This window comes from Solanum verrucosum, unplaced genomic scaffold, assembly GCF_900185275.1.
Source record: "Solanum verrucosum unplaced genomic scaffold, falcon-dt-bn FXZP01000049.1, whole genome shotgun sequence".
Lineage (NCBI taxonomy): Eukaryota > Viridiplantae > Streptophyta > Magnoliopsida > Solanales > Solanaceae > Solanum > Solanum verrucosum.
In genome coordinates this window covers 10,095,563-10,123,156 of record NW_026020221.1, presented here as the reverse complement: position 1 = coordinate 10,123,156, position 27,594 = coordinate 10,095,563, and the positions used below count along the sequence as shown (strand labels likewise).

The 27,594-nt window shown below is 31.6% G+C and overlaps 5 protein-coding genes and 1 pseudogene across 5 annotated transcripts in view; 4 read left to right on the top strand and 2 right to left on the bottom strand.

Annotated features, from left to right (window-relative positions):
• The window catches only part of LOC125831174 (ethanolamine-phosphate cytidylyltransferase-like), a 912,135-nt gene that overhangs the window by 768,055 nt on the left and 116,486 nt on the right, over window positions 1-27,594 (top strand). The gene's annotated exons all lie outside the window — the stretch shown is intronic.
• Window positions 1,333-2,529, bottom strand: LOC125831527 (uncharacterized). The gene is made up of 5 exons (XM_049510697.1): window positions 2,206-2,529; window positions 1,959-2,031; window positions 1,793-1,847; window positions 1,591-1,690; window positions 1,333-1,431 (listed from the first exon to the last, which is right to left on the bottom strand). Exons 1-5 carry the CDS (start codon window positions 2,527-2,529, stop codon window positions 1,333-1,335), a joined length of 651 nt encoding a protein of 216 aa, XP_049366654.1.
• Window positions 8,903-14,889, top strand: LOC125831165 (formin-like protein 3). The gene is made up of 6 exons (XM_049510351.1): window positions 8,903-9,242; window positions 10,006-10,849; window positions 10,947-11,409; window positions 11,495-11,697; window positions 12,849-13,084; window positions 13,987-14,889. The coding sequence occupies exons 1-6, from the start codon at window positions 9,102-9,104 to the stop codon at window positions 14,854-14,856; spliced, it is 2,757 nt and encodes a 918-aa protein (XP_049366308.1). The 5' UTR covers window positions 8,903-9,101; the 3' UTR covers window positions 14,857-14,889.
• On the bottom strand, window positions 15,671-19,580 carry LOC125831195 (protein DESIGUAL 3-like). The gene is made up of 3 exons (XM_049510381.1): window positions 19,401-19,580; window positions 17,000-17,202; window positions 15,671-15,929 (listed from the first exon to the last, which is right to left on the bottom strand). Exons 1-3 carry the CDS (start codon window positions 19,497-19,499, stop codon window positions 15,752-15,754), a joined length of 480 nt encoding a protein of 159 aa, XP_049366338.1. The 5' UTR covers window positions 19,500-19,580; the 3' UTR covers window positions 15,671-15,751.
• LOC125831525 (uncharacterized) lies at window positions 24,971-26,189 on the top strand. The gene is made up of 2 exons (XM_049510696.1): window positions 24,971-25,554; window positions 25,922-26,189. Exons 1-2 carry the CDS (start codon window positions 24,971-24,973, stop codon window positions 26,187-26,189), a joined length of 852 nt encoding a protein of 283 aa, XP_049366653.1.
• LOC125831524 (uncharacterized) lies at window positions 26,220-27,217 on the top strand (annotated as a pseudogene).

The following is a 27,594-nucleotide window of genomic DNA, read 5'->3' as shown; positions in this document are numbered from 1 at the left end:
TCCTCTTCCTATCTAACGAAGGACAAAGAAACTTTGTTCAAAATTATTTTCCTCCAGTTCCCAATTCACTTCTTTAGCTAAACAAATACTCAAAAATTCTATACATGAACGAGGAATAACTTTATAATATATGCATGCATCTTTTTTATGTTATTCATAAATAAAAAAATAATTGCATCTAAATGACCATATTTCTCTTTAAACTTTTATAGTGATCGAACATATGTCGCATATGTTCGGACAATCAGTTAATTTGATTTCTTTTGAACCATTGACCTTTGATGTATACCTAGAAAATCATAAGTCGCATAATCAGCCATTTAATCATCTTTGATTTTCATTATCTTATTTATTTCATGAGTCATGAATACAACATAATTTTATAAGTGCATATAGAATTGACCTGATAAAATTCTCTTTGAAATGATCTACATTTCACATTTACATAGATGATTCTTATACATGTAAAATAAGTAGATTTATTATTTGATAATCCAATATCAAACATAAAAACCAATAAAAAGTAGTAACGATTTATTCTTGGTATTGAACTGTCTTCATAATGAAAATGGATCAACATTTTTATTTTTGACAATGTTGAACCATCTAACCATAATATTGTTTTCCTTGTTGAATTTAGATCCTTGAATTTTCAATAGTTTAGATAGAGTTACTTACCTCCATGGTGACTTGTCCTTGACCATGCCTCATTTCCTTCAGTAATTTCTCAATCGCTTTTCTAGTTATTCGGCCTTTTATAAGTAAATCCGACACATTATTCTTTGTTTACGCAGCCAATTATGAAAATTTCATTAGAAAGCAGTGGCGGAGGGAGGATTTTCATCAAGGGGGTTAAAAAAATAAATTAATCACATAAATAATAGAGCACGTACATATATCTAAAAACTTAAATAGATCATTACAATTGTACTCTGCGAGGTTTCATATCTTGAAATGTCTTAATAATAGCATCATTAGGAATACTATCAAATACATCTTTTTCTACAAAAGGCACCAAACAACCACTAAAAAAATCTTCACTCATTTGACTTCGCAAGTCATTCTTGATAAACTTCATTGCCGAGAAAGCTCTTTCAACGAATGCAGTGGCAACTGGTAGAAGTAGAGGAAGTTTCACTAAGCGGAACACCAAAGGATAATTTGAATGTTTTTTTGTTTGGACTAATCTTTTGGAAAGATCACAAAGTCCATTTAGATCAGAGAACCTTTCATCAACATCACGAACATCAACAATGTAACTTGCAAGTTGATTCTCAAGAGTATCCATATTAAATTCATCAAAATCATCTGGATATAATTCAGCCATCCTCATTATTTTTCGTTGTCAAAACTTGAAATCGAGTTAATTGGATTCAAACAAGCAATTCCATGGAGCAAATCAGTAGATACCTCATTAAAACGATCATTAAGCTTTTGAAGTTGTCAATCAATAATATTGCAAAACACTTCAACACGGTAATGATGTAAGACTGTATAGTGAGAAAGTCTTCGCCGTGATCTTAAAGAGCTAACATATGGCTCCTCAAAGTTAGGTATCAAAATTTCATGTTTGGTACAAAATATAGATACCTTAGCAATAAGAGAATTCCATTCATCATCCCTTAAAACTTGCAACCTTTTCTTTGCTACTTCAACAAGTAGCATGGCATTTGCAACATCTTGCTCCTTTCTTTGTAAGCATTTATTGAGCTCATTTGTGATTGCTAATACATCTCTCATCAAATGCAACATGAACGCAACCTCAAATGTTTGACAAGATTCAAGATGTCACATTGCCTTGGCTCTTTCATCCATACTTCGTGCATCAAGAGCAAGTGATTCAAGAACTTCAACAAAAGAGCCAAACATAAAAATAAAATTGTTAAATGATTTATAATGAGATCCCCAACGAGTATCACAAGCTCTTGAAAGATCAAGTTGTTGATTCAAGCCCTTACCGATTGTCAGTTCACCCATATCTAATGCATCTTGAATTGCTGCTTTTTGAGAATCTCGTAAATCATTCATACGCTTAAAAGAAGATCCCAATACATTAAAAATATTTGAGACCAATACTACAAGTTTTCCCACTTCAACACACTTTTTAGAGACCCCAACAAAAGTTAGTTGAAGTTGATGAGCAAATCAATGTATAGAATGAGCCGATCTACTTTCTTGCCTAATCAACATTTTAAGTCCATTGACCTCACCTTGCATATTGCTTGCCCCATCGTAACATCGTCCACGCACACGTGATGGACTCAAAGAATGTTGAGCAAGTAAATTAATAATTGTCTCTTTCAAGGATAATGCACTAGTATCTTGAATAATGTCAATAAGTCGCACCATCACAAATCCCATTCTATCAACATATCGTAATACAATAGCCATTTTCTCCTTGCGTGAAATATCAAAAGATTCATCAACTAGTAAGGCAAAGTAGTCACCATTTAGTTCCTCGAGAATAGCTTTAACTGTTTCTATCTTGCATGCAGTCACAATACCTTTTTGAATTATTGGAGAAGTCATTTGATCATTTTGAGGGCATGTTCAAGTACAGAATCATGAATTTTATCACATCTTTTTGCCTACCATGAGAGAATCTGAAGAAAATTACCCCTACTAAGAGATGATTTAGATTCATTATGACCTCGAAATGCGAGTCCTTGAGTTATGAGAAGTCTTACTACATCAACCGAAACACTTAAGCGGATATAATATCCATGTTTAATTTGATTAGATTGTCTCTCAAATGCAGATTGAATCGACTGTTGTTGCCGTAGTAAATCCTGACATTTCTTTTTTTATCGATTATGTGGGCTATTCTGCCGACCAATATGCTTGTCAAGACCACTCTTTTTATTCCAATTCTTAAATCCTGTAAATGAAAATACTTCACCTCCACCTTGATTAATATTATGATCTTTAAATAGATAGTAATACAAACAATAGGCTGCATCTTTACTAACACTGTACTCCAACCAATCATGATATACATCATCAAACCATTCATGATTAAAACGATGCATTGCTCCAGAAATATTTGTTTGAGGGTACTCATGCACCTCCAAGCGAGGTTGAGACCATTCACAAGATATGCCCTTCTAATAACATCACGATGATTTGGATGATAATTCAATATTGGAGTTCTTTCACCGGGATCAAACTTTAAAGTACTCAAATCAAATTCTTGAGAAGAATGTGATGGTACTTCAGAATGATTGACATTTTCTTCTTGGTTAGATTGACTATGACTATGAGAGGCTAAACTTGATTTCGATATTGGGGTAAAATACCTCTTCATTAAATATTAAGACTGGATTGTAAAGTAAAAGTTTAGTTAGAATTTAAGAGAAATAAACACACATTCAGAAGTCAGAACTATTAAAAAAAAAAGCATACACACAATAAGAACCAAAACCAAAAAGCTTAAGCAATGGTTATTTGATTATTACATTATATTTCTCTATCTCTCCAATTTTAGATTAAGAAAATATATTAAATAAGCCAAACAAAAAAATGAAACTTCAATGATATCAATAATTCAGCCAACTAAAAGAAAGCACATCAAGAAATAACGAAATAAGGTATATAGAAATCTAGGAAGAAAAAAGGGAACCAAAAACATACCAAAGTAGTTATTAATGGAGATGAAAGAAACGATTGCGGATATAGACTTCAAGATTTCAATAATGACCAATCCAACAGAAGCAGCAAGCAGCAGTGATAAGGAGCAGCCAACAACGACAAGCAACAACCAACAACCAGAGCAAGGAAGAAGAGCGATGAAAAAAATAAAACGTGAAAAAATCCTAAAAGAAGAAAAGGGTTTTTTAATATTTGACTTTGTAATTAGGGATTATCAGGGTTTTAATAAAGAAAAAAAAGGTTTTTTAATATTTGACTTTATAATTAGGGATTAAACTAATAAATCTTAAATTCCCGCCTAAAATATAAGCTGATAAAAAATTGCCTCTGTTTGGATTCGAACACGTGACCTCACGTGCAGGAGCGCGAATTCTTGAACCCCCAACGCCACTGAGCTAAGCCTTTGGTGTATGTTCAGGAGGTTCAATATTATATATATATACACATAAATAAAAAATTTAATCATATATATATAGTGTAATTTTTCGACGATGAGGGTTCGGATGAATCCCCTTGGTTCAACGTAAATCTGCCCCTGTTAGAAAGTAATTGTCTAATGATATTATATGTTCGTCGAGTGTGATGAAATTTTTCACGATACATAATACTCACTACCCTTCCTATGGTTGTTTGAATATCGTAATGTATACAAATATGTGTATGTTAAAGAATGACAAAAGTCCCACATCGGTGGTTAATGAGATGGGTGGACTCCTTATAAGGCTTGGGCAATCCTCCTCTTCTGCTTTCCTGAAGCAGAATCCTTTCCAGCATTAGACTTCCCAACCTCTTTAGGCTCAGGTATACCACTGTTTGCAAGAGTGAGGGGATGTCCTCATCATAATCATCTTCGTCTCTCTCTTCCTCCATTTCTCTTCTAAAACCCTAATTTCTCTCTAAAACCCTAAAAGCAACTATGGAGTTTTGGGGTGCTGAGGTGAAAAGTGGAGAGCCCTTAACTGTACAGCCTGGAGATGGGATGGTGTTGCATCTTTCACAGGCATCTCTAGGTGAGTTGAAAAAGGATAAATCAGAAAGTGTCTGCTTGTCAGTGAATATTGATGGCAAGAAACTTGTTCTTGGGACACTCAACTCAGAGAAGGTGCCTCAACAACAATTTGACCTGGTTTTTGATAGAGACTTTGAATTATCACACAACTTGAAAAGTGGCAGTGTCTACTTTTTTGGATACAAGGCAACTAACCCGTTTGCATCCTTATAAGGCTTGGGCAATCCTCCTCCCTTTGAGCTAGCTTTTGGGGTGTGAGTTAAGCCTAAGACCTAATTTAACATGGTATCAGAGCAGGGCCCGTCTCACCCTATGTTGGGGCCCCCAAAATTAAAATTTCCCACTCACCAAATGCTAAGCACTGGGGGTGAGGTGGGGTGTTAAAGAATGACAAAAGTCTCACATCAGTGGTTAATGAGATGGGTGGACTCCTTATAAGGCTTGGGCAATCCTCCTCCATTTGAGCTAGCTTTTAGGGTGTGAGTTACGCCTAAGACCTAATTTAACAGTGTCAAGGGTTTAGATCAAAATGAAATGTCTTCTAAAAATTTCAAGATCTAAATAAATTCTTCATTTGCTTTGTCTAACTTTATAAATTCAAATTTCATTAGCGAGCGAATGATACATATCTATTTGGATGACTTCCAAGATATTTCTCCTCCACCACCAATGATAAAATCTTATCCATTTTTGGATATAGTTTCAACATAATATTTTGAGCTTAATGAAGCGTGAGAAGTTTGATGATTTCAAAGACAAGAAGTTCCATACTTCTAATACTTATAATGGCTACTCATCCGGGGTAGGAGATACAAGTACCATGTTTATATTGAGAAATCTATAAGGGTATGTTTGGAAGGACACCCTGGTAATAAGATTTGGTGTAATTGGCTGTAATTACATTATTTGTCATGTTTGATTGGATAGATAATTACTTGGTCAACAGGTAATTGGTGTAATTGGCAGAGGGTAATTACACTCTACAATTCATAGGTAGAGGTTGTGAATTGCTGGTAATTAATTACATGGTGTAATTACTAGCTGATTACTTTTTAATTACTTTATTTTTATTTTTTGTTTTATTTTTTTTTACTTCTATTATTTTAAGTTCTTTTTTTATTATTATAAATATTTGTAAAAGTTTGTTTTTTATTTTTTATTATTATATTTCATTTTCTTCTTGTTCTCAACCTTACTTTACGTGATTCTATGCAATTTTTTTGTATTATCTATTTCTTTATGCCATGCTTATTTTCTCATTAGCATAATTTTATTAGTATTCTAATTTTTAAATTAAAATAGAATTTATTGTTAAGTAAGGTTATAGACTTACGTTTTCTTTTTTAAGAAAAAAATAAAAATAAATCATATTTATGCATGCTATGTTGAAATTTTCTATAAGAGTATTATGTTAATTTTATTTTTTTTGAATTTATAACTTATGTTATATTTTCAGTTTCATTTGTTTTAGTAATATTGAATTTACATTGCACGTCATTTTTTAATTAGACTTGTTAGATTATATTTTTGTCAAACATTTAATAATTTATGACATTTTATTTATATATTAATCTTTTTATCAAACATGCATTTCACGATGTTCGTAGAAGGTTCATACTTTTAGTTTTTATGATCAATTCAATTGAAATATATTAATTTGAAAAAAATATAAATCAATTATTTTTTCATAATATTAGTTAAAGAAAATATGTTTATTAATTAATATATTTTCAAAAAAGAATATATATCTTAAATATTTAATTTAATGTCATTTATAAAGTTTCTTATTTGTCTAGTATAAATTTTAAATAATTAATTTTTATTTTTAAAATTTAATATAATTTTTTGATTGGAATTGTGTATCCAAACAGTTTATGTGTAATTACACAGTGGCATCCAAACAAGACATGTGTAATTACAATGTAATTGCATTGTGGCAACCAAACAGGTCAGTGTAATTACTAGACAGTGTAATTACTAGGCTGGTAATTACTACCCTAGTAATTACACCAATTTCAATTACCAGGTGACTTTCCAAACAGACCCTTAATCACCTGGTAATTGAAATTGGTGTAATTACTAGGGTAGTAATTACCAGCCTAGTAATTACACTGTCTAGTAATTATACTGACCTGTTTGGTTGCCACAATGCAATTACACTGTAATTACACATGTCTTGTTTGGATGCCACTGTGTAATTACACATAAACTGTTTGGATACACAATTCCAATCAAAAAATTATATTAAATTTTAAAAATAAAAATTAATTATTTAAAATTTATACTAGACAAATAAGAAACTTTATAAATGACATTAAATTAAATATTTAAGATATATATTCTTTTTTGAAAATATATTAATTAATAAACATATTTTCTTTAACTAATATTATTAAAAAATAATTGATTTATATTTTTTTCAAATTAATATATTTCAATTGAATTGATCATAAAAACTAAAAGTATGAAGCTTCTACGAACATCGTGAAATGCATGTTTGATAAAAAGATTAATATATAAATAAAATGTCATAAATTATTAAATGTTTGACAAAAATATAATCTAACAAGTCTAATTAAAAAATGACGTGCAATGTAAATTCAATATTACTAAAACAAATGAAACTGAAAATATAACATAAGTAATAAATTCAAAACAAAAAATTTAACATAATACTCTTATAACAAACTTCAACATAGCAATAAATATGATTTATTTTTATTTCTTCATAATAAAGAAAACGTAAGTCTATAACATTACTTAACAATAAATTCTATTTTAATTTAAAAATTAGAATACTAATAAAATTATGCTAATGAAAAAATAAACATGGCATAAAGAAATAGATAATACGAGAAAATTACATAGAATCACGTAAAGTAAGGTTGAGAACAAGAATAAAATGAAATATAATAATATAAAATAAAAAATAGACTTTTACAATTTTTTAGAATAATAAAAATAAAAATAAAAAGAAATTAAAATAATAGAAGTAAAAAGAATAAAAACAAAAAAAATAAAAATAGAAATTAAAAAAAATGAAAAAGTAATCAGGTGGTAATTACACCATGTAATTACCAGCAATTCACAGCCTCTGCCTGTAAATTGTAGAGTGTAATTACCCCCTGCCAATTACACCAATTACCTGCTGACCAAGTAATTACATGTCCTTCCAAACAGGGCAAGACAATGTAATTACACCAATTACACCAAATCCAATTACCAGGGTGTCCTTCCAAACAGGCCCTAAGTGTTTGGTATTGAGGAAAACATTTTTCAAATTTTCTATGTTTAAAGGAAAATAAATTCCTTAAAAATAAGAAAAATGACTTTCTAATAGAAGTAAGGAAAACAAATTATATAAGTGGCATTTCAAGTTTATTGTTTCCTCCCATCCACTCAATCCCCCCAACTCCCATCCCTTGATCGTTCCACCCCCGAACCCTCACTCCCCATCCCATCCTGCATCCATAGAATAATATTTTCATGCTTACTTACCAAACATTAGAAAATAAGTAAGAAATCCACTTGCTTTTCAAGAAAACATTTTTCTACCCTAAATATATTTGAAAAATATATTTTGAGAATCTTTAAGAATTAAGTGTCAAAAACACAATAAACTTTCATTTTTTTTTTTGAGTTTTCTAAACTTTTGAGAGCGTGAAAATACACTTAAACTATCACTCATTAGTTTGATAAATACACTTTAATACGGACTGGACCAAATGTGTGTATACACACACTCAGGCGTGTCTGACCCAAAATTTCCATAAACATGGCTTTTTTTTGTTGACACATGTTTTTCTTAATTAAACTATTTTCTTTTAATTTCATACCTAAATTATTGAAAATTCGGAAAACACACCTCAACTATCAACAAAGTTTAGTTTCTCAAATACTTTGTTTTAGTATTTAACAGAGTTTAAAACCAGGATATATTTGTCATAAATAAGCCTATAACAAGGTTTAATGGAAAAGAAGCACACAAATAGTATGATACAATTAAAAAGGGTCGAAATTAATACTTTTGTGTTGTCTCTCTCAACGTAGTTCTCTGCACGTTTCATTTTTCTCCGAAAAAACATGAAAACATTTGAATGAACAAAAAATTTCATGCCAAAATCTGACCCAACAAAAAAATAATCCAAAATTTTCATCACAGAAAAACTCCCCTTCTTGAAACCTTTGCAAATTTCTTCACTTTTCCCTGTAATTTTTTTGCAAAGGGCACCAAAGGGTGGTGGTTTTTTTTTTATACAAACATATAATATCCAATTTTTATTTGTAAAGATTGAATCTTTATGTAGGTAGGTCAAATTATATTCAAGAAAAAACCAGAGGGCTTTCTGGGTTTTTTTTTTTTTCATATTCTTGAAAAAAGCACATATATCAGATGAAATGAAAAAGGACAAATTATGGTATTGGAAGATTGATTTTACAATCAATGGGTGTGGGAAGGGTCAGCTCTGTATTTACTTTTATTGCTTTTGTTTGTGTTTTGGCAGCTAATAGTTCAAAAGGGAATCGAAAGCTTCCTCAAAACTGTATAGACAATGGAGGTGTTCAACATATAGATGAACATACGGTATGTATCGTTTTGATGAATACAATGTTTGGATATATATTGTTTTTCCTGTCGTTATATAATGCACAACAGCCAAATGAATATGTGTTGATGGATTAATGATGTGAGTTGCTTAATGGTAATTGTGTCTCTGAACCTTAATAACTCTGTTTTTCCATTTGAGAACAATGTCCTAGGTAGTGGTAGAGCTAGGTATTGAATCCCCTTCATTGAAAGATTATACGGTGCAAGTAAGGCAAAAAATGAAAATTTGGTTATATATAAGTTGTTGAATTTCCTTGCGAGAGAGTAATTCTAGTGAAGTGGCGAAAGGGGTTAAAAAACTGCTACTTTTTGAGCCCCCTTGTATCGATTCTTGATTCTGCTACTGGTCCTAGGAATGTAAGAGAATTGCACCGGAGCTTTTATCTGCTGATACAACAATTATTGTTGAGTACTAAAACTTGGTACTATTCCCTGGCTAATGAGAAAGTTGTGCATTTTTGTTTGCACTTTTAACCGTTCAACTATGGATGTATAGGAGTAATCCTTTAACATGGTGAATAACCAAATTCAAATTGAAATGAAATCTTTAGGAGGAATCAAATGAAAGTACAGTCGTTGCTAGGAGACATATGCCATGGTTTTGAAAGTTTTCTCTTTGTGCGAAAGCCTAGACATGTAACTGCATAAGTTGGTTTTATCTTTTTCTGTAGTGTGGCCCAAAAAAGCAAGAGATAGAGTTGTATTTCTGGCCATATGTAATGAAGTATTCTGTTTGCAGGCTGAGCAAATATGGGTTCATTGCATAGAACCATTACACAAGAATACGGAAACTGCAAGCTTTCTGGATTTGTCTCTTTATCAGGCAGCAACAGGAACTTATATTTACTTAAAATCAGATATACCTTTGTTGAGAAAAAGAATCTTACAAAAGGCTATTAGTGATCTGCCTCCTGAAGTAAAGGAGATCCTTCTGGAGTGCTTAAAAAGGAAAAGTCTTCCTCTTCATGGTGAGGGTAGTGAGGCGGCATCCATTGCTTGGTTTATCAAGTACCAAAAGCTTTTCTCGGAATGGTCGTCCAGTGTTCCCAGAAGGCACCTAAGAGAAAGAAAGCTTGAAGATAAGTCAACAGATGATGTTGCAGCTCCAAACCTTGCACCTTCTCCAGGCCATGGAGCGGTATCACCAACTCATGCTCCGGTGCCCTCTTCTGAAGCGCCCACGGAACCTCCTCCAGAGGCTCCAACACCTCAGACTCGTGTCATTCCTCCTGCAAAGGCACCAACACCTCCGACCCATGGCTCCCCTCCTGCAAAGGCTCCAACAACCCAGACTCGTGTCAAAGCCCCTGCAAAGGCTCCAACACCTCCTACTCATGTCAACTCTTCTAAACCTTTGCCTGTCATTCTTCCTCCTGCTAAACCAAAAAATAATGGAACTAATGCTTCAGAAAATAATAATCAGAACAGAACTTATATTATTGCTGCTGTTTCTGGAGGTGTCGCAGTAGGAATTGCCCTTTTAGCTCTGTTATTAATGCTGTGTCTTATAAAAAGTAAAAGGAAAGAAACAGGTCCACAGCATGGGAAAAGAGATGAGAAACCTCTTCTTAACCTTTGTTCAGGTAATCTATCTGCAGGTAATTTTTCATGAAGGTCAAATTTTTCGAATTGCATGTCATTTTCGTAATGCCGAATAATTTCTATAATTAATGTTGTCAGATTCTTCTCAGAAGTCTTCAAGCATAGGAAGCTCAATCAAGAAAGATTTTAAGAGTTCTTCAACTGCAAATAATCTTTCGGTGCCAGCTAATTCTCATAATTCTTCAGAGGCAGAAGCTAAAACAGATGCACCTGTAAATGCATTACCACTTCCTCCAGGAAAATCTGCACCTCCACCCCCTGAAGCACCACCTCCTCCTCCTCCTAAACCACCGGCTCCAATGCCGCCTCCACCTCCAAAAGCTGCTCGGCCTCCTCCTAATCCACCAAAGCTTGGTAATCCGCCAAAGCCTTTACCCCTTGGAGCACATCGGAGACGTAATTCTTCTGCTGGTGAGGGAACTGAACCATCTGATGACCCTGATGGTCCAAAGGCAAAATTAAAGCCATTTTTCTGGGACAAGGTTCTTGCTAATCCTGATCACTCCATGGTTTGGCACGACATCAAAGCTGGCTCATTCCAGTAAGCTTTGCATCAATCTTCCTAAATTGCACTTTGCTCTGCAAGATGTCTAACCTCCTCACATTTTATAATGATGTTACTACAGATTTAATGAGGAGATGATGGAATCATTATTTGGGTATAATGCAGCAAATGCAGGAAAAACTGATGGCGCGAAAGCTACATCGGCTTTTGAAGCTACCCCACAGTATATTCAGATAATTGATGCTAAGAAATCACAAAATCTAGCAATTGTTCTTAAAGCCTTAAATGTGACGACAGAAGAAGTTTGTGATGCTCTCAAGGAGGGTAAATCTCTCTCTCTCTCTCTCTCTCTCTCTCTGTTTTCCCTTTGAGATCCATGAGAGTGTGAATCTTGCTTTATTAAATTAATTGCTATTGGAAAGTAAGAATAGTAAATCTATCACCACGGAGAAGAGTATGTCTAATCCGCAGAGGGCTGTTACTTAAGTGTTAACTCCATTCCATAGATTTTGCAGTCGTTCAGCTTTGGCATAAAAGTTATTGACTGCCTTAAAAATGGAAGAAGAGAAACAACATGGTCTGCACATAGATCTTCTTGTCTATTCTGTTATTTACGTAAGTAATAAAGAAGTTTCATTCTACTAATTTGCTTCATGCATGGTGTTGTGAATTGACTACAAGCACGTTGCGAGTAATCAAACAGAATTTTGAAGAATAATAATCCCAGGGTGAATTTTCAGAAAGATTTTCTGTGAATGTTGGCATGTGCTAATTAAACACTCCTAGAAATTAGATGAAGTTGAAAACAAGGTCCCATTTCTAAGTGAAAAATAGAACTTGCTGGTGATTTTCTCGAACAAACCTGGTAATTTTTTCAACTGCCCCTACTCCTTCCTCCCAAAAGAATGAAATTGGAAAAAAGTAAAGAATAGTCTATCAGTTATTTAAGTATAACTCTGGTGGTAATAAAAAACACTAGGCGATGTCTTCTCATATCTCCAAGCCTTGGTAGGTAGAGTTACCTGCTATCTGTGTTGGTGATAGGTAGCAGGTACCCCGTGGAATTTAGTAGAGGTGAGCGCAAGCTGGCCCGGACATCACAGTTATCAAAAATAAATCATTGCTCAGTCTGATACCTTTCACCAGAGAGTGAAAATTAACAACATATCCCACCAAACATTGATGATGGTTATAAGTGAAGTGAGAAACTATAGTATTCTTCTTGTAGAGTACTAACCAATTTTCCAAGGAAGAAACTTAAGTTTCATGATATGAGAATATTTATTCATGTCCCTTACTTCACATAGGCAGACTTGTGTTGCTATATCGTATTATCTTGTGGAAAAAGATTAATGACTGATAAGGGATACTCCAACTTACTTCTTATTAATGTTTGTAAATTTTTATAGTTTTTCTTTTTATTTTATCAAGCATGTTTCAGCCACTTACTTGCAAAAGCCTGCTTATCTTATCAGGTAATAAACTGTCTCCTGAACTTATTCAAACTATATCAAAGTTGGCACCAACAACAGATGAAGAACTCAAACTTCGATTATATTGCGGGGAAATTTCTCAGCTTGGTCCTGCTGAAAGGTTTCTCAAATCCCTGGTTGAAATTCCCTTTGCCTTCAAACGGATGGATGCATTGTTGCTCATGAGTTCTCTTCAGGAAGAAGTTACTTCCATTAAAGAGTCCTTTGAAACATTAGAGGTAAATCGTGGAATTCTAAGTCTCTCATACCTAAGGTGTAGCAGCTTAAAATGAAAATTTTCTGTTATGCTGCTGCAACCATCTCGGTCCAACTATACCATCCACCATTGCATAAATTCTGGGAAGAGTAAAGAAAAAAAATAATCAAATAAGCATCATTTGTGGGCTACATATCATGAGACGGATCTCGTATATTCATCAGTAAAAGTTTGTTTCTGCATTAAACTAGATCATCGTTAAGGGAGAAGGAAAAAAGGAACTGAGTTTTTCTTAGATAAATAGTGTTGAAATATATATATATATATATAGGAGCTCAGGGTTTTTTTGATTGAAAGGTGTCATTTCTTTGTGTAGTCATGATGAACTGAAATCAATTCCAGTTAGTTGGACTTACCAGAGTTTTTCCTCTTATATTTGATTTTATCTCATATATCGGAAACAACCTCTCTACCCCACAAAGGTAGAGTAGGGGTAAGGTCAGCGTACATCCTATCCTCTCAAATCCCACTTGTGGGGATTACACTGGGTATGTTGTTTTTTTGACTGTCATAATCTTTAATAACGGAGAAAGTTTTTCCTATTGAAAGGGGGTTATTTTTAATTACTTGTGAAATTAAGTGGCTTAAAATAACACAATTGTACTACCAATTCAAACCCGCAATCTGTTATACTGTGACAAAGATCATTTCAAACTCTACGACCTACTACCTAAATGAGGATGGTACTGGCTCTTCTTTACATTAAAGGAAAGTCATGCCAATCAAAGTTTAGCTATCTATACATAGGAAATTTTGCTAATCTTACTCCTGGTCATGGTTAAATAAAAGAGCTTTCAGTACATTGTTTTCTAGTTGCTGTTTTTTATCACATGGTAGATGGTTATTCATTATCAAAACTTGCAGGTGGCATGCCAAGAGCTGAAAAACAGTAGACTCTTCCTGAAACTTCTAGAAGCAGTTCTTAAAACTGGGAACCGCATGAACGATGGCACCTACCGTGGTGGTGCACAGGCATTCAAGCTTGATACGCTGTTGAAACTCTCAGATGTTAAAGGAACTGATGGAAAGACCACACTTCTGAACTTTGTTGTTCAGGAAATTATCCGATCAGAAGGATTAAGAGCAGCACGCAAGTTAAGGGAGAGCGAAAGCTTGTCAAGTCTAACACCAGAAGATCTTGCAGAGGATGCTTCTCGTGACTCGGTCGATTACCATCGTAACCTTGGTCTCCAGGTGGTTTCTGGTCTAAGCAATGAGCTTGAGAATGTAAGAAAAGCAGCACTTATAGATGGCGAGAATTTAAATGCCTCTGTCTCCAAACTTGGCAAGTCACTAGTGAAAACCAAAGGGTTCCTAGACACTGACATGAAAAGTTTGAACGAGAACAGTAAGTTCCGCGATACACTCACAAATTTTATGCAAAATGCAGACGATGAGATCAAGTGGATACTAGAAGAAGAGAAAAGGATAATGGCTTTGGTCAAGAGTACAGGAGACTACTTCCATGGAACTGCAGGGAAGGACGAAGGCTTGCGTCTCTTCATCACTGTTCGCGATTTCTTAGTTATGTTGGACAAATCATGTACATTGTTGAGAAAATCTACCAAGATGCCGGCAAATACCTCTAGAAAAGGAGCATTAACGGTATCACCTTCTCAGGAAGCCCATCCAGATTCTTTGCCAGATGTTCATCAACGACTATTTCCTGCAATCCAGGAGCGACGGATGGATGATGATTTTAGTTCATCAGATGATGAGAGCTCATCCAAATAGCTATTTTTTGCAATGCTCTTCAAAAAATATCTATGACTTACTGTTTTGTAGTCACCATTTTTTCATAAAGATCCAATTTAAATACCATTATTTTTGGCTTTGTGAGATGGCAAAAGTTACTTAAGTCTTTTGTATATATGGTCAACCCCAAATACTAAAGTCTCTTCTGTATTATTATGATTTTTTATACAAGTTGACAGACTTGAAGAACATGTATCAGTTTTGTACAGCTTGTGGTTTTTAGCTTTTGTTCCAATTCCAACTTCTTTTTCCTGGTACCACCAACAGATGGGTGCTGCTCCTCCCTTAATCAGAGGCCTCGGGTTTGAGCTTTGGGTATGAAATTTTTTTTGGTATGAAGCACTTTTCCCCAAATGGGGCCCTATGAGGTGCCGAGCACCCGATGCGGGTATTGGACACTGGATGGAAAACTTAAAAAAAAAACTTGTTTTTCCTTGCTGATATAGAAAATATTGAATTTCTAGAACATGAGTGCACCACTAAGAAAAATGTATTAAGCGGGAATTGATTCCTCTTCTAAATAAATAACTCAACATTAAACCAAGTGTCATTTAGCCTTCTTTGTAGCATGAGTACAAACAGATAATATAACATCAATTTAAAAAATATATGCATAAAATATCTAGTTTTACGAAACAATCACAGTCCAAAAAAAGGGATGGGGGTGGGGGCGGTCTCATCTATGAAATAGATAAATCAACTTCCAATTATCACATTTGGAAGTTGTTCCCACTTACAATTAGTTGTTCAACATAAATATGCAAATGTCATTGGTCTAAAACATCTCAAAAACTTTCATCAGACCAAAATCAGTAATCTTCATAATCAATTTATACAACTGTGATTTGTCTTTCTTTTTTTTTTTTTTGTAAGTTTAAGCTAGATTTTGACTAGCTGCAACATAATATGCAACAGAAAATAGAGCATGAACAAAACAAAGAATTCCACCAATGGATAGGTAATTATGATGTAAATAACCACATGATGTTCTTGACTTGTGGTTTCCCTTTGTCCCAATCACCAGTGTACTCAATCCTGCTGCAAATATGATCCTGAAAAATCACAAAAACATATAATAAGCACATAATTATTATTTTTTACTTCAAATTTTTGTAGACTTGAAAATTACACAACACTTGTCAACTCATATAACTTATGTTGCTCGGATTCTTCAATAATGTTGTTTAACCCGTGTTAGATCCTTCAAAAGATGTACCGCTTTTGAAGAATTCGACATGCACCTGGCAACATCTTTCAAAAAATGTACTGCTTTTGAAGGATCCGACATGCACCTGGCGATATCTTTAAAGAGTCTGAGCAACATAGCATATAACACTGGAGATATGATATTGTAGTCCTTTATAAATAGTTTTATGTCTTCTTTACAAGAGATTCTTATTTTTACACGTGAGAGATCTGAAAATGTCATTTTCTTCTATTCAATATGTAAGTGATCATAAGCAATCATTTCTCATAAAATTCACCCTCTTTTTGTTGGAAGAGGGAAAAACAAAGGAAAGGATGAATTTAGGATTTTAAGTAAATGGGAGTCCAATATAATTGCACCAACTATAATGTACTATGTACTGTTTTTACAAAAAATCACCTAAGAGCCGAAGGTATTGTGTGCAATCCACTATCTTCGAATGGATTCACCATTGGCAAGAGTGCCTAAGCCTAACATTATTCCCATTTGGCCATAAATAGTAATGTAGTTTGTTTGTTTTTTTTTTTTTTGCAAATATGTTCAATATTTATTAATATGAATTTAATTATCAATATTTAAGATACCAATAAAATGTTTTTGTAAGAGTATTTTAACTTTGCACTCAATAAGTTGATTTTGAGAGTCAAATAAGTTTTTTTAATTGCTATTTTCTTATGTAGTTTTTAATGATTTAAAATAATAATAATAAAGATGTCATATCCAAACTCACAATCAAAATTAAAGAATTTGACTCTCGAAATACGCTCTAGAGAAACCTAGGACATACATGACATAACAATAACCCCTTGATTGGGGATTAAGCCCTCCCTATCTTTTGAGTTACAAACAATTCATAAAACAGATCAATCAACGATATCATATAAATTAAAACACGAGTATAGTAGTATAACATACCATGTGAAAACAAGACAAGCAATTGATAATTGCTTGATTGGTGTGGCTTTACGAATATCATCATTACTACAAACACTACAGCCTCCAAGAAGGTTGACTAGAACATGAGCTACCCCAAGTAAAGTTGCAGCAGCTAAGCCAAAAACAAATGCCTCATGACTTGGCTTGTTACACTCAAACAACCATAATGTCACATGTTTTGCCTGTTCCAATTACCAATAAAATATACCATATTAAAAAAGTTTAGTAATTTATAGAGAGAGATAGTGGATAATGCACTTTAATCGGTCTTGAACTTGAATTGAATAGGTCGAAGTCTTTTTATTTATTTTTCTAGTCTTTCAGGCGATCGAGTGATAGAGCACCCTTCAACAGCAAGAATACACAAATTTCATGACAAATTCATTATGTTTTATTCAAACAATATTAATTGAAAATTTCTTTAAAGTTACTAAAATATTCAAGATAGTAAATGAAAATGATTCAATTAAAACTAATATAGTTTTTACATGCTTTCCAATTGATCTCTTAAAAATAAAATTTTAAGTCATTATCTATTAAATTAATACAACTTAATGAGAAAATGAATTTATTTTTCTAAAATTCATTTTTAGTATCAAACTTAATTAAAAAAAATATATATTAAAAAATTTAGACAGGTTAAGCTTAACCCACCCCACACCATCCAATCGTCAACTCTACAATTACACAAAATGGGATGAAGAAGTAGTAAATTTAACAAAATCGTTGGGATTTTTGTGGGGTCCTTCGTAGGAATTATGTCCCTATTATAGAGTGATTTTTAATTCCTACTCTTTAATTTATCATTTTTTTTTAAAAAAATTATCCTTTAAAACTTTAAGGGGATGACACACTTTCAAAAAAAACACAAGGTATATAGTAGAAGGTTCGGCCCACAGAATACAACGATCATTATAACGAATAGAAATATTGTAATATGCTCTTTCTTGTAACTTCTCATAAAACATGTTTGAAAATATTTCTAAGATCATAAAATAAAAACAAAATTGCAAGACATAAATTATGTCTTATCAAACATAAATTAGTTCCTACGAAACTTATGCCAATAGAGACGACATAAGTTCAATATGAAAACCCACTTATTCCTATAGAATTTTTGTCAGACAAGATAATTTTTTTCTAAATTTATACTTTGTAAATTAGATACTATACAATTTATATAGAATAAGGTAAGATTTTATCTTATAAAATTATGTCATAACTAACAATACTTTGACATGTAATTTTTTATTAAAAGTGAGAAACAACAGCGAAAATGAAATATCATCAATTTAAAGGGCAAAAATCAAAGTGCAAAAACATGATTTTTGTGCAACAGATCATCCCAAAGTGGCCATTTAAAAAAGAACTCTAATTTTTTTTTTCTTCATAAAAGAGAATATATTATAATTAGTATATTAATATACACTTACTATATATATTTGATATACACTTATACTATGTCTTGATGGGCCCTACATATTTTTAGGTTACTAAAATTTTGCTACGCTAATATATTCCATCATATCTACTCTCTCGTTTCAAATTTGTGTGTACTCTTTTTTTTATAGTCCATTTAAAAAAGAATTATTAGTATTTTTTTTGGTAACTTTTTAATTCCAACTTCTTACATGACATGTTTAGAATTTAAAAGCGGAAATAGAGATTTTAATTCCTGTATTATTGCATAATCCCAATTTTAGTCCCTTTGATATTTGATTATGTACAGTTAACCTTTAATTATTTGAAGTGCACAGTTTTAGTTCTTGAAATTAACAAAAGTTAACTATCTAACAAAATGATTATTTTTAAAAAAATAAAATAAAAAAATTTGAAGGATTGTTGATTCTAAATGCTAAAAAATTTATGTATTTAACATATCTTTAATTTAAGACCATAACATTCAATTTTTTCCTTAAACTTCATGTCAAATTAAAGTAGGAAAAATAAATAAAACAGTTGGAAGCAAGTTTTGCAACAAAGAAGACCATAATCTTTAAAATCTTGACCAAAAAGAGAAATCTTCAAAATCTTGACCAAACACCACTAGAAGTTGTATGAAACTAGACTCGAAATGGAACATAATTTTGACCCAAAATAATAATAATAAAATATTATTTCTGTTTTAATTTATCTGTTTAGTTTTTTTACTTTATGAGTAGTTTAAGAATATGAAGAAGATTTTGAATCTCATGATCTTATATCGAAGATATATATGTAGAATGTATCACAATACCCCTTAATTTTGTGATTCTTAAACATGTCAGACTAAAAAGAAATATACACAAACAAATTAAAATGGAGAAAGACTGATATATAGGGAATTCAATCAATAAATTTAATTTGCGTGCTTTGTTTGATCTATAATTAAGAGATGTACCTGGTTTTGAGCTGCTTCTGCTTTATATCCAAGAATTCCAGCCACAATATCCAAAGCCACAATTAGCAAACCAGCAAATATTTTAACCAATTTGCCCATATTTTCATGAGCAAACAAAGAATTATTGACACTTATATTAAATACCTCTCCCTCTCCCAATATATATATAAAAGAAGTATATCCTTGTTTACATGAAAAGCACAAGTAGTATGCTTAAATGAGATGGCATTTGAATATATAATTTTCTTCGTTTCAATCTGTTTATCTTGTTTTGACTTAACATAAAGTAAGAAAATAAATAAATTTTTGAATCTTATAATTTTAAATTAAAAATACGCACATTTTTTACAGTCTTAAAAAGAGATTTTTTTTTTTGAAAATAACTAAAAGAGAAAGTAAGATATAAAGGCTGAGTATATATGCATTTGCAACTTTAAAGGAATTAGAGATAGAGATGGATGATCTAAAGAGATAGGCTTTTTAAAATTATTTTTCAGTACTAAAGTTTGCTTTATTTTGGTTTTTCTTTTTGCCCTACTTTTTATCTTCTTTTTTTTCTTAATGGAACCTCCTTAATAGGGAAGTAATAGGAGATAAAACCAGTCAAGGGAATATAGCTTAGGCAGGCATCTATAATTGAGGGAAAAAAGTTTAGTCCCAATTACATATATTCTTTTCGTCCCAATTAATTTATATGGTATCTTTCAAATATCTGATGTTAAACGAATTTTTACTTGATCATTTTTTTATATATATTTTATGAATATTTTGAATTGTTAATTATTGTATTTCTTACAAGGTAAAATTGCATACACATCAATTTCTTCAGATCTTATTTGTGAAATTATATATTATGTATATTGTTGTTGTATAGTACTACTTCTTACCTAATTTTCGAATATGTAAACTTTAGTTTTAAAAAATTAAAGATCTAATTACCAAATTTATGGTCAAAATAAAAAAGTTCATTATTTTATGTGATACTCCCTCCATTTTTTTAGCTCTCCTATTGTATTTTTCGAGAGTCAATTTGACTAATTTTCAAAGTTAAATTAGATTACATTAATTTAATATTTTGAAATAAATTTTTGGATATTCAAAAACTATTTAAAAAGTACTATAAATTGGAAAAAAAATCATATCAATATAATAAAAAATTATATTTTAAAATATTAGTCAAAGCTCATGTTATTTTGACTCTGAAAAAGGAAACTGTGACGAGTAAAAAAGTATATCTTTTTTTCCTTTTTAAGTCTTTTTTTTTAAAAAGAAGACACATATTTGCTGATTTGCATTTTAAAAATTAAGCCTCCATCGCCATTACTACTTTGAAATTTGTAGTGTTTTTATTTTAATCCGACACATCGATTGGTGTTTGCAAACAATTAATAAGATCAAAGGACGTTCTCATATACTCCCGTCTCTTCCCTATTATACTTGTTTATTTTTTATCTGACATATTTTTTAAGAAAATAATAATTGACATAGTGAATTTATTGTTTTATTCTTCTAATTGATAAAATTTCAAAATCAATTTACTCATTAAAGAGATTCTACCTTTTTCAAAAACATTAACTCGCTAAATAAATTAAGGGTATAATAGGTAAAAAAATATTATTTTTTCTTGATTTGTCAAAAATAACGAGTAAAAAGGGACAAGTAAAAAGTCAAATTTGGACAAGTAAAAAGGGGACAGAGGGAGTATATATTTTGTTTTATATATTGCTGATCAAATTTTTGGGAGGTTGAACGTGTTTATTTTTCAATAAATACTTACTTAGTTATTTTAAACTGAGGTGTTTGACCAAGTTTTTAAGAAAAAATAATTAGTTTAAAAAGTAACATAAACCATTTTTCTAAAGCTATAAAAGTAATTTTTCCTCCAAAATACTTTTCTAAAAGGAAAATTAAAATATAAACACTTTTGATAAGAAAAAAAACGCACAATATTTTTACAGCAAATTATCCGCTATCAAGATTTCATGCACCTTTTTTGGGATAAAAATCTCAAAATATTTTTATCTTTTTTTTTTTTTTTTGGATAAAAATCTTTCTTTCAAATATATATAGTATGCTTGGTCATGCTTGTTAATTGTTTGCCTTTCTCAAGGAATTTCATGATCCACTTCATTATTGCCTTTCTTTAAAGAATGTGCTCCAACATTATAACAAGATGACAATCTTAAGCTTTTTATATTTATTTTTATAATTTATAATATAGTTAAAGTAAAATTCACCACTAGGTTGTGTAAGGGGGTTTGGTATATATATTTTTTTCAGTAGGGGGTTTGGTATATTGACCCTTCCATATTTTGTATATTTTTTTAAATATTCGAAAAGGAAGTGAATATGTAACCTTGCCTCATCAAATTCTAATTGGGATGAACAATTATTTTCATCACTATGCATATTCGGCCTATGAAACTCACAAAAGGCAAAATATGTCACTCCATTTACATATGACCCTAGACCCTAGTGCAAATTATAACAACTAGAAGCTAAGGAGGACTTGTCCTTGCATATTTGTTTCAATTATGTATTTGTTTTAAAAATCCATGGAATATATATATATTTATATATTATTATTATTAATTTAGAATATAAAAAGATTAAAATTCAGAATTCATTAACTTTAAATTTTGACTCTATTTCTGTAACTACAAGCCTGCCACACCAACCCTTAGGGACTCTAGCGACACTTTTAGTCATAGTGGCTATTGCCCATTCCTTATAGCCGTAGCTCTACTACCAAATTAGCAATAAAGTATGCCTTTAGTTCCTTTTGGCTTATTTGGGTGGTGATGCCCTCGTCTAGTCTATTATCCTCTTTTCACTGCCCGATTTTCAATAGAAAGGTAGGAGAAAGTTTTGAATATTAGCTTCGATCCGCGTTGAATGTTAGGCCACTCGTCGAAGATAAAAGTACGTCAAACTCAAACCAACTGGAATTTGAATTGCTGACTAATCTAATATCCTATCAAAGAAGTGACAACAATAACTACGTGAGTCCTAAATAATTGATTGAAATTAATTATATGAATTCTCATTTTGCATTAAACTTATATGCTCATTTCGATTACATGTTCAGAGGTGGATGTATTGTTGGGTTTTAAGGGTGTGAACAAAAAATAAAGGGTTGTGACCTTTATAAAAGGTTGTGTCTTTTCTAAAGGGTTGTGACCATTTGTAAGGTTGTGATTTTTCCAAAGTGTTGTGACCTTTTTGAAAGGTTGTCTTTTTTCCAAAGAGTTGTGACCTTTACCCTTGGTTGACTATAAATAGAAAGGCTTTCTCTCATTTTTTTGCACTGAATTCTTCCCTTCTTTGCATACATTTCTTACAAAACAAAATCGATCAATCGTGTCTGTATGTGTGATTTGTTGTTGTCATTTTGAGTTCGTTGAAATTATCAAAGTTTGAGGTACCGCTATTTCTTTAATGGTTAATCCGTTTTATCTTGGGTGGAATTAATCTGCAACCTCAGGTACTTGAGGGGATTAAATTTTTTAAGGACAAACAGTGGGTTCTGTAGACTCGGATAATTCCTTGTTTTTTTCTTTTCATCTTTTATTATGTCTAGTTTGCTAATCTGAATACAAGAGATAACAAGCTTAAGAAATTTAAAATTGTTGGTATTTTCTGTGGTAAGGAAATCACTTTTATTTTCTGTGTTCTTTTTGTTGGGAAAAAAAATAAAGAAGAAAAAGAGAATTATTTTATGATATGATAAAAGAGATTTGGGGTGAATTAGTACTACTTTAATATGTTCTGGTATATTTTCCGTAGTAAGTTTTCCTTGGATGGACGTAAGATTAATTTTATTTTCTTCCCAAGTGCTTTTAATCATTGCACCCCTTCTGTTTTCCTTTCAATGAGAAAAATTATTTTGTGCGTAAAGGCTAAGATGTGCACTTTAATTATTTTTCTTATATTCTTGGTTTTATATAAATACGAGAAGAAGTAAATGAACAGATGTTGTCTCCTAACAATATTTGAACATGAGTGTTTCTCGGTGAAATTCAATGTCTTCCTGAGGAAAATTGGAATATGATGGAAATTGGGAAAAAAAGTAAAAATTAGCAAGAAAAGTGACTTGCATGGAATCATTGTTGACAGATAGAATATGATTCAATGAGAGTAAAAATCAGGTTCTATCTTTATTTACCTTGATTATTTTTTTTTCTATCCTTTATAAGTTATGAGATTTATTTCATAAATGTTAGGATAGATGGTCATTATGTGATGATCTCAGAATATATCTTTATTATTTTTAATATGTATTTTGTTTAGAGGGGGGGAATTTTTTTGTAGTTTTCTACTTCATGTGAAATTTGATTGTGTCTGACTTTTGGAGACTAAAATCTTTTGATTTTTTACTCATTTGGTTTGAAGAATATAAGAACTTCACGAACAAATTAGATTATGCATTGGTTTGAAGAATATAGAAACTTCAGCAATTTGTTAAATACTCTGTTTGAATGAATATTCCGACTTGAAGAGTACAAAATCTTCATCAAGAATATTAAGGCTAAATGATTTGAGAAGGATAAAAATCTTCATCGTTAGGTAGAAACAATATTGTATGTGAGATTTCTGGAGATTAAATCTTTTTGGTTTACTACTCTGTTTGAATTTGAAACTGATTTAAGAATATAAAAACTTCATCAAAATTCAAGGTTCATTCAGTTAACAATTAGAAGAATATAAAAACTTCGTCGTTAAACTAGAAACAAGTTGTATAAAGATTGAATCTTTATTGTTAGTATTCTAAATACTAAGTGGTATGTCTCATTGTGACATAAAGGAAAAAAAAATTCAGTGACATAAAATTAGTGATTTTTGTGCCTACAATGGGTGTTTCTATGGATTAAATCTCCAAAAGAAGGCTTCGTGTTGCCAATGTGTATTTTGATGGTATACAATTTGAAAGCATGGAAGAAAAATATGTGGAAAATAATTTCAAATACTTGAAAAATATTTTTGAGAACATATTTAAAATGTGGGGGTTCTTTTAGTTGTGATAAAGACAAAATTAGACTTACTATCTAATTCAAATTTGAAAGTATAAAATATGAAATTTAATGACATTCTTGTATTATATTAGACCCACAAAATTCTTAAAATATATTTAATATTGTGGTCGTTTAGTCTCTCTTTACTGTATATGATATGACTAGTATAAAACCACAAAATTATATGTAAAAATTAAAGGAATCCCATAGTCTAATATGTAAATTACATCATATCCCTAATAATATCTATATTACAAAAATCCCTTGTAAATGGATGTAGCCGGATACATTGGTTCCACCAAGATACATTATAAACGATACATCAGAAACAAATTGTTGTTGCACTAAAAAAGGAAAAAAAAACGTACAAATTATTTTAGTTATATTAATATCCTAGATTTACGCCTAACTGATCCTAATCATAATCATTCCATATCCTAATAGGAATCAGAATCATCAATTTCAAAATTCAAAAATACATCTTCTCCATTGAAGACGATTATTGAAAAGCCATTGATGTTAAAAAATTCATAATTTCAAAAAGAAACTTGATACAAGATGAATATATCTATTTTGTTGAGGCATTCAGGAATTTGGGCTAGCAAAGTTAATTATGAAGGATACAAAAGTGATGGAATTGTTGTTGGACAATCAATTTCATTTATGAATCTCAAGGCAGCCATTACAGCCGAGTTAGAGATCAATGAGGTAAGAAAAACTATTGAAATTCGATACATCGTAGAAGGTAATTCATGTCCGATGAAAATTAAGAACGACATGGGTGTTAGACTATATTTAGAAGTGAAAAAAAGTGAGCCTGATTTTGCAATGTATCCATTATGTATTGATACAACAGATAAAATTGGTGGTGAGATACATAGCTTTGATGGAACATGCAGAGAGATTACATGTATCGAAGATACAACAAGGGATACAGAAGCTCTTGCAGTGGTTGAATCAAGAATTTGTGATTCATATTATATTCCAGAATTAGAAGTTACAAATTACATAATTGATTCAAACAGTATAGATGTGAAGACATGTCAATTGTATAACGATAAAGCAACACTAATAGATGTGATGGCCAAATATAAAATAAAGAACAACTTCAATTGCAAAGTAAAAAGATCTGATAGACAAAGGTATGAGTTTTTTTTATCTGAATTTTGAATTAATGTTTTTAATTTTAAGATCTACATCGGATGATACATTTAAATTTCTAATGTGTTTGATACAATATTATTCTTAGAAGTTCTGTGATGGTGCTTTTGATTTGTTGTAATTTTTTTGTTGATTAGATGATACATGGAAGAAGCCCACACAATTGAGTTGCGTCTATAATGTATCCGATACATTTTGTAACTTTGATTTATGCGTAATGTATGAAACAAATTAGAAATTTAAATGTATGGTGATATTATGCGTTATGGTAGTTAATATTGTTGATACATTAATATCATATAAAATGTAACTGCTATATGTATTAATATGATGAAAAACATTGTACAGCTCTGTGTTGGTGTGCTTTTCGATTGAATGTGGTTGGACTATGAAGGCTTCATGCAGGAAAAACACTGATGGTTTCAAAGTAAGATACTTTGATAGTAAACATACATGTCCAGTGCGGGATATGATACTAACCAAAGTCCAAGCAACAGTTGGGTTTGTTAGTGGTGTGACTGTTCCTAAATTGGTCAATCATAAACGAATTCATACTCCAAAAGATATAATTGATGATATTAGAGAATTCTATGGGGTTCAAATATCTTACCAGTAAGCATGGTGTGTTAAAGAACGTGCACTAGAAATGTTAAGGGGTAAACCATCAGATGGATATAAGAAGTTGTCGAGATACCTATACATGTTGAATAATATGTATCCAAATTCTTATATAAGGATGTACAAGTCAGTGGAAGATGAATTCATGTATATGTTCATAGCCTTAAGACCATTGATGAGGGGGTTTGATTACTGCAGATCGGTAGTTGTTTTCGATGGTGCACATCTTGGTGGAGCTTACAAAGGTACATTTTTATCAGCAAACACACTTGATGGGGCAGGTATGTATTTTTTGTAATTGTGATCTTGTTTAATATGTATCTATATTGTAAATGTTATGTATCAAATGAAATCATGCATGTTGATCTTTAATTAGGTTGCATATTGCCATTGGCATATGGGGTTGTAGACACTGAAAATGACTGTTCGTGGACATGGTTCATCGAACAATTCAAAAATGCATTTGGCGAGCGTGAAAAAATGTGTGTTGTTTCTGATAGAAATGAGAGTATTATGAAGAGTGTAAGAATTGTGTTCTTAACTGTACCTCACTATGCATGCATATGACATCTTTGGAAGAATGTCTGTGGAAACTTCAAAAGGAGCAGAAACACTATAAGTGATCTATTCTACTCTATGGCCAAGGCATATAGAAAGGAGAATTTCGATACATTAATGGCTAAGGTGGATAAAGTTGACCACAAGGTTAAGGAGTACCTTGAGGATGCTGGGTATGAGAAGTGGTCGAGAGTTCATTCAACAGTAAATAGAGGTAGAATGATGACTTCGAACATAGCGGAATGTATCAATGGTTGTCTTGTTGAGGCACGTTAGTTGTCTATATTAGAATTCTTAGAAGAGGTTAGAATTCTATTTGGTTCTTGGCATTGCAAAAATAGAGAAATAGCCTCTTATACAAAAGATACATTGGGGAGAAAATTTGAGGAGATATTAATTCTAAACGCATCTAAATGCTCAAAGATTAAGGTATGTATCAAGATATATAATTTTATATTTTATATCTAATTTGGTATATCATTCGGCTATTTTGATCAGCATTACTTGAAATAAATTTATCAATTACTTTTTAATGTCTGCAGGTTGTTCCATCATCTTAATTTATTTTCTCGGTTTATGAAGTTGGAAGAAGATACATTGTTTGTCTTGAGAGGAAAGAATGTACTTGTGGCAGATTTCAACTAGATGAGATACCTTGCGCACATGCAATTGCTGTTTTAAAGGACAAGAATGTCACAGATATGCATCCTTATTGCTCTGATTACTACAAGCCTGATACATTAGCAAAAACATATGAGGTTCCAATGGTTCCAATGCCAGATAAGGAAGATTGGTCGGCTCCTAGCAATGTTGTAGATGAAACTGTGTGGCCACCTAGATATAAA

What these genes read in the sequence shown, in the direction of transcription:
- LOC125831527 (XM_049510697.1), bottom strand. Translation starts at nt 2,529, where the DNA reads ATGACTTCTCCAATAATTCAAAAAGGTATTGTGACTGCATGCAAGATA. An exon ending in CAAGCAATATGCAAGGTGAG is followed by an intron (nt 2,032 to 2,205) that starts GTCAATGGACTT and finishes TCTTCTTTTAAG; the next exon opens with CGTATGAATGATTTACGAGA. An exon ending in GATGAAAGAGCCAAGGCAAT is followed by an intron (nt 1,691 to 1,792) that starts GTGACATCTTGA and finishes ATGCTTACAAAG; the next exon opens with AAAGGAGCAAGATGTTGCAA.
- LOC125831195 (XM_049510381.1), bottom strand. Translation starts at nt 19,499, where the DNA reads ATGGGCAAATTGGTTAAAATATTTGCTGGTTTGCTAATTGTGGCTTTG. An exon ending in CAGAAGCAGCTCAAAACCAG is followed by an intron (nt 17,203 to 19,400) that starts GTACATCTCTTA and finishes TAATTGGAACAG; the next exon opens with GCAAAACATGTGACATTATG. An exon ending in GCTTGTCTTGTTTTCACATG is followed by an intron (nt 15,930 to 16,999) that starts GTATGTTATACT and finishes GTGATTTTTCAG; the next exon opens with GATCATATTTGCAGCAGGAT.
- LOC125831525 (XM_049510696.1), top strand. Translation starts at nt 24,971, where the DNA reads ATGAATATATCTATTTTGTTGAGGCATTCAGGAATTTGGGCTAGCAAA. An exon ending in AAAAGATCTGATAGACAAAG is followed by an intron (nt 25,555 to 25,921) that starts GTATGAGTTTTT and finishes AACATTGTACAG; the next exon opens with CTCTGTGTTGGTGTGCTTTT.
- LOC125831165 (XM_049510351.1), top strand. Translation starts at nt 9,102, where the DNA reads ATGGGTGTGGGAAGGGTCAGCTCTGTATTTACTTTTATTGCTTTTGTT. An exon ending in AACATATAGATGAACATACG is followed by an intron (nt 9,243 to 10,005) that starts GTATGTATCGTT and finishes TTCTGTTTGCAG; the next exon opens with GCTGAGCAAATATGGGTTCA. An exon ending in ATCAAAGCTGGCTCATTCCA is followed by an intron (nt 11,410 to 11,494) that starts GTAAGCTTTGCA and finishes ATGTTACTACAG; the next exon opens with ATTTAATGAGGAGATGATGG.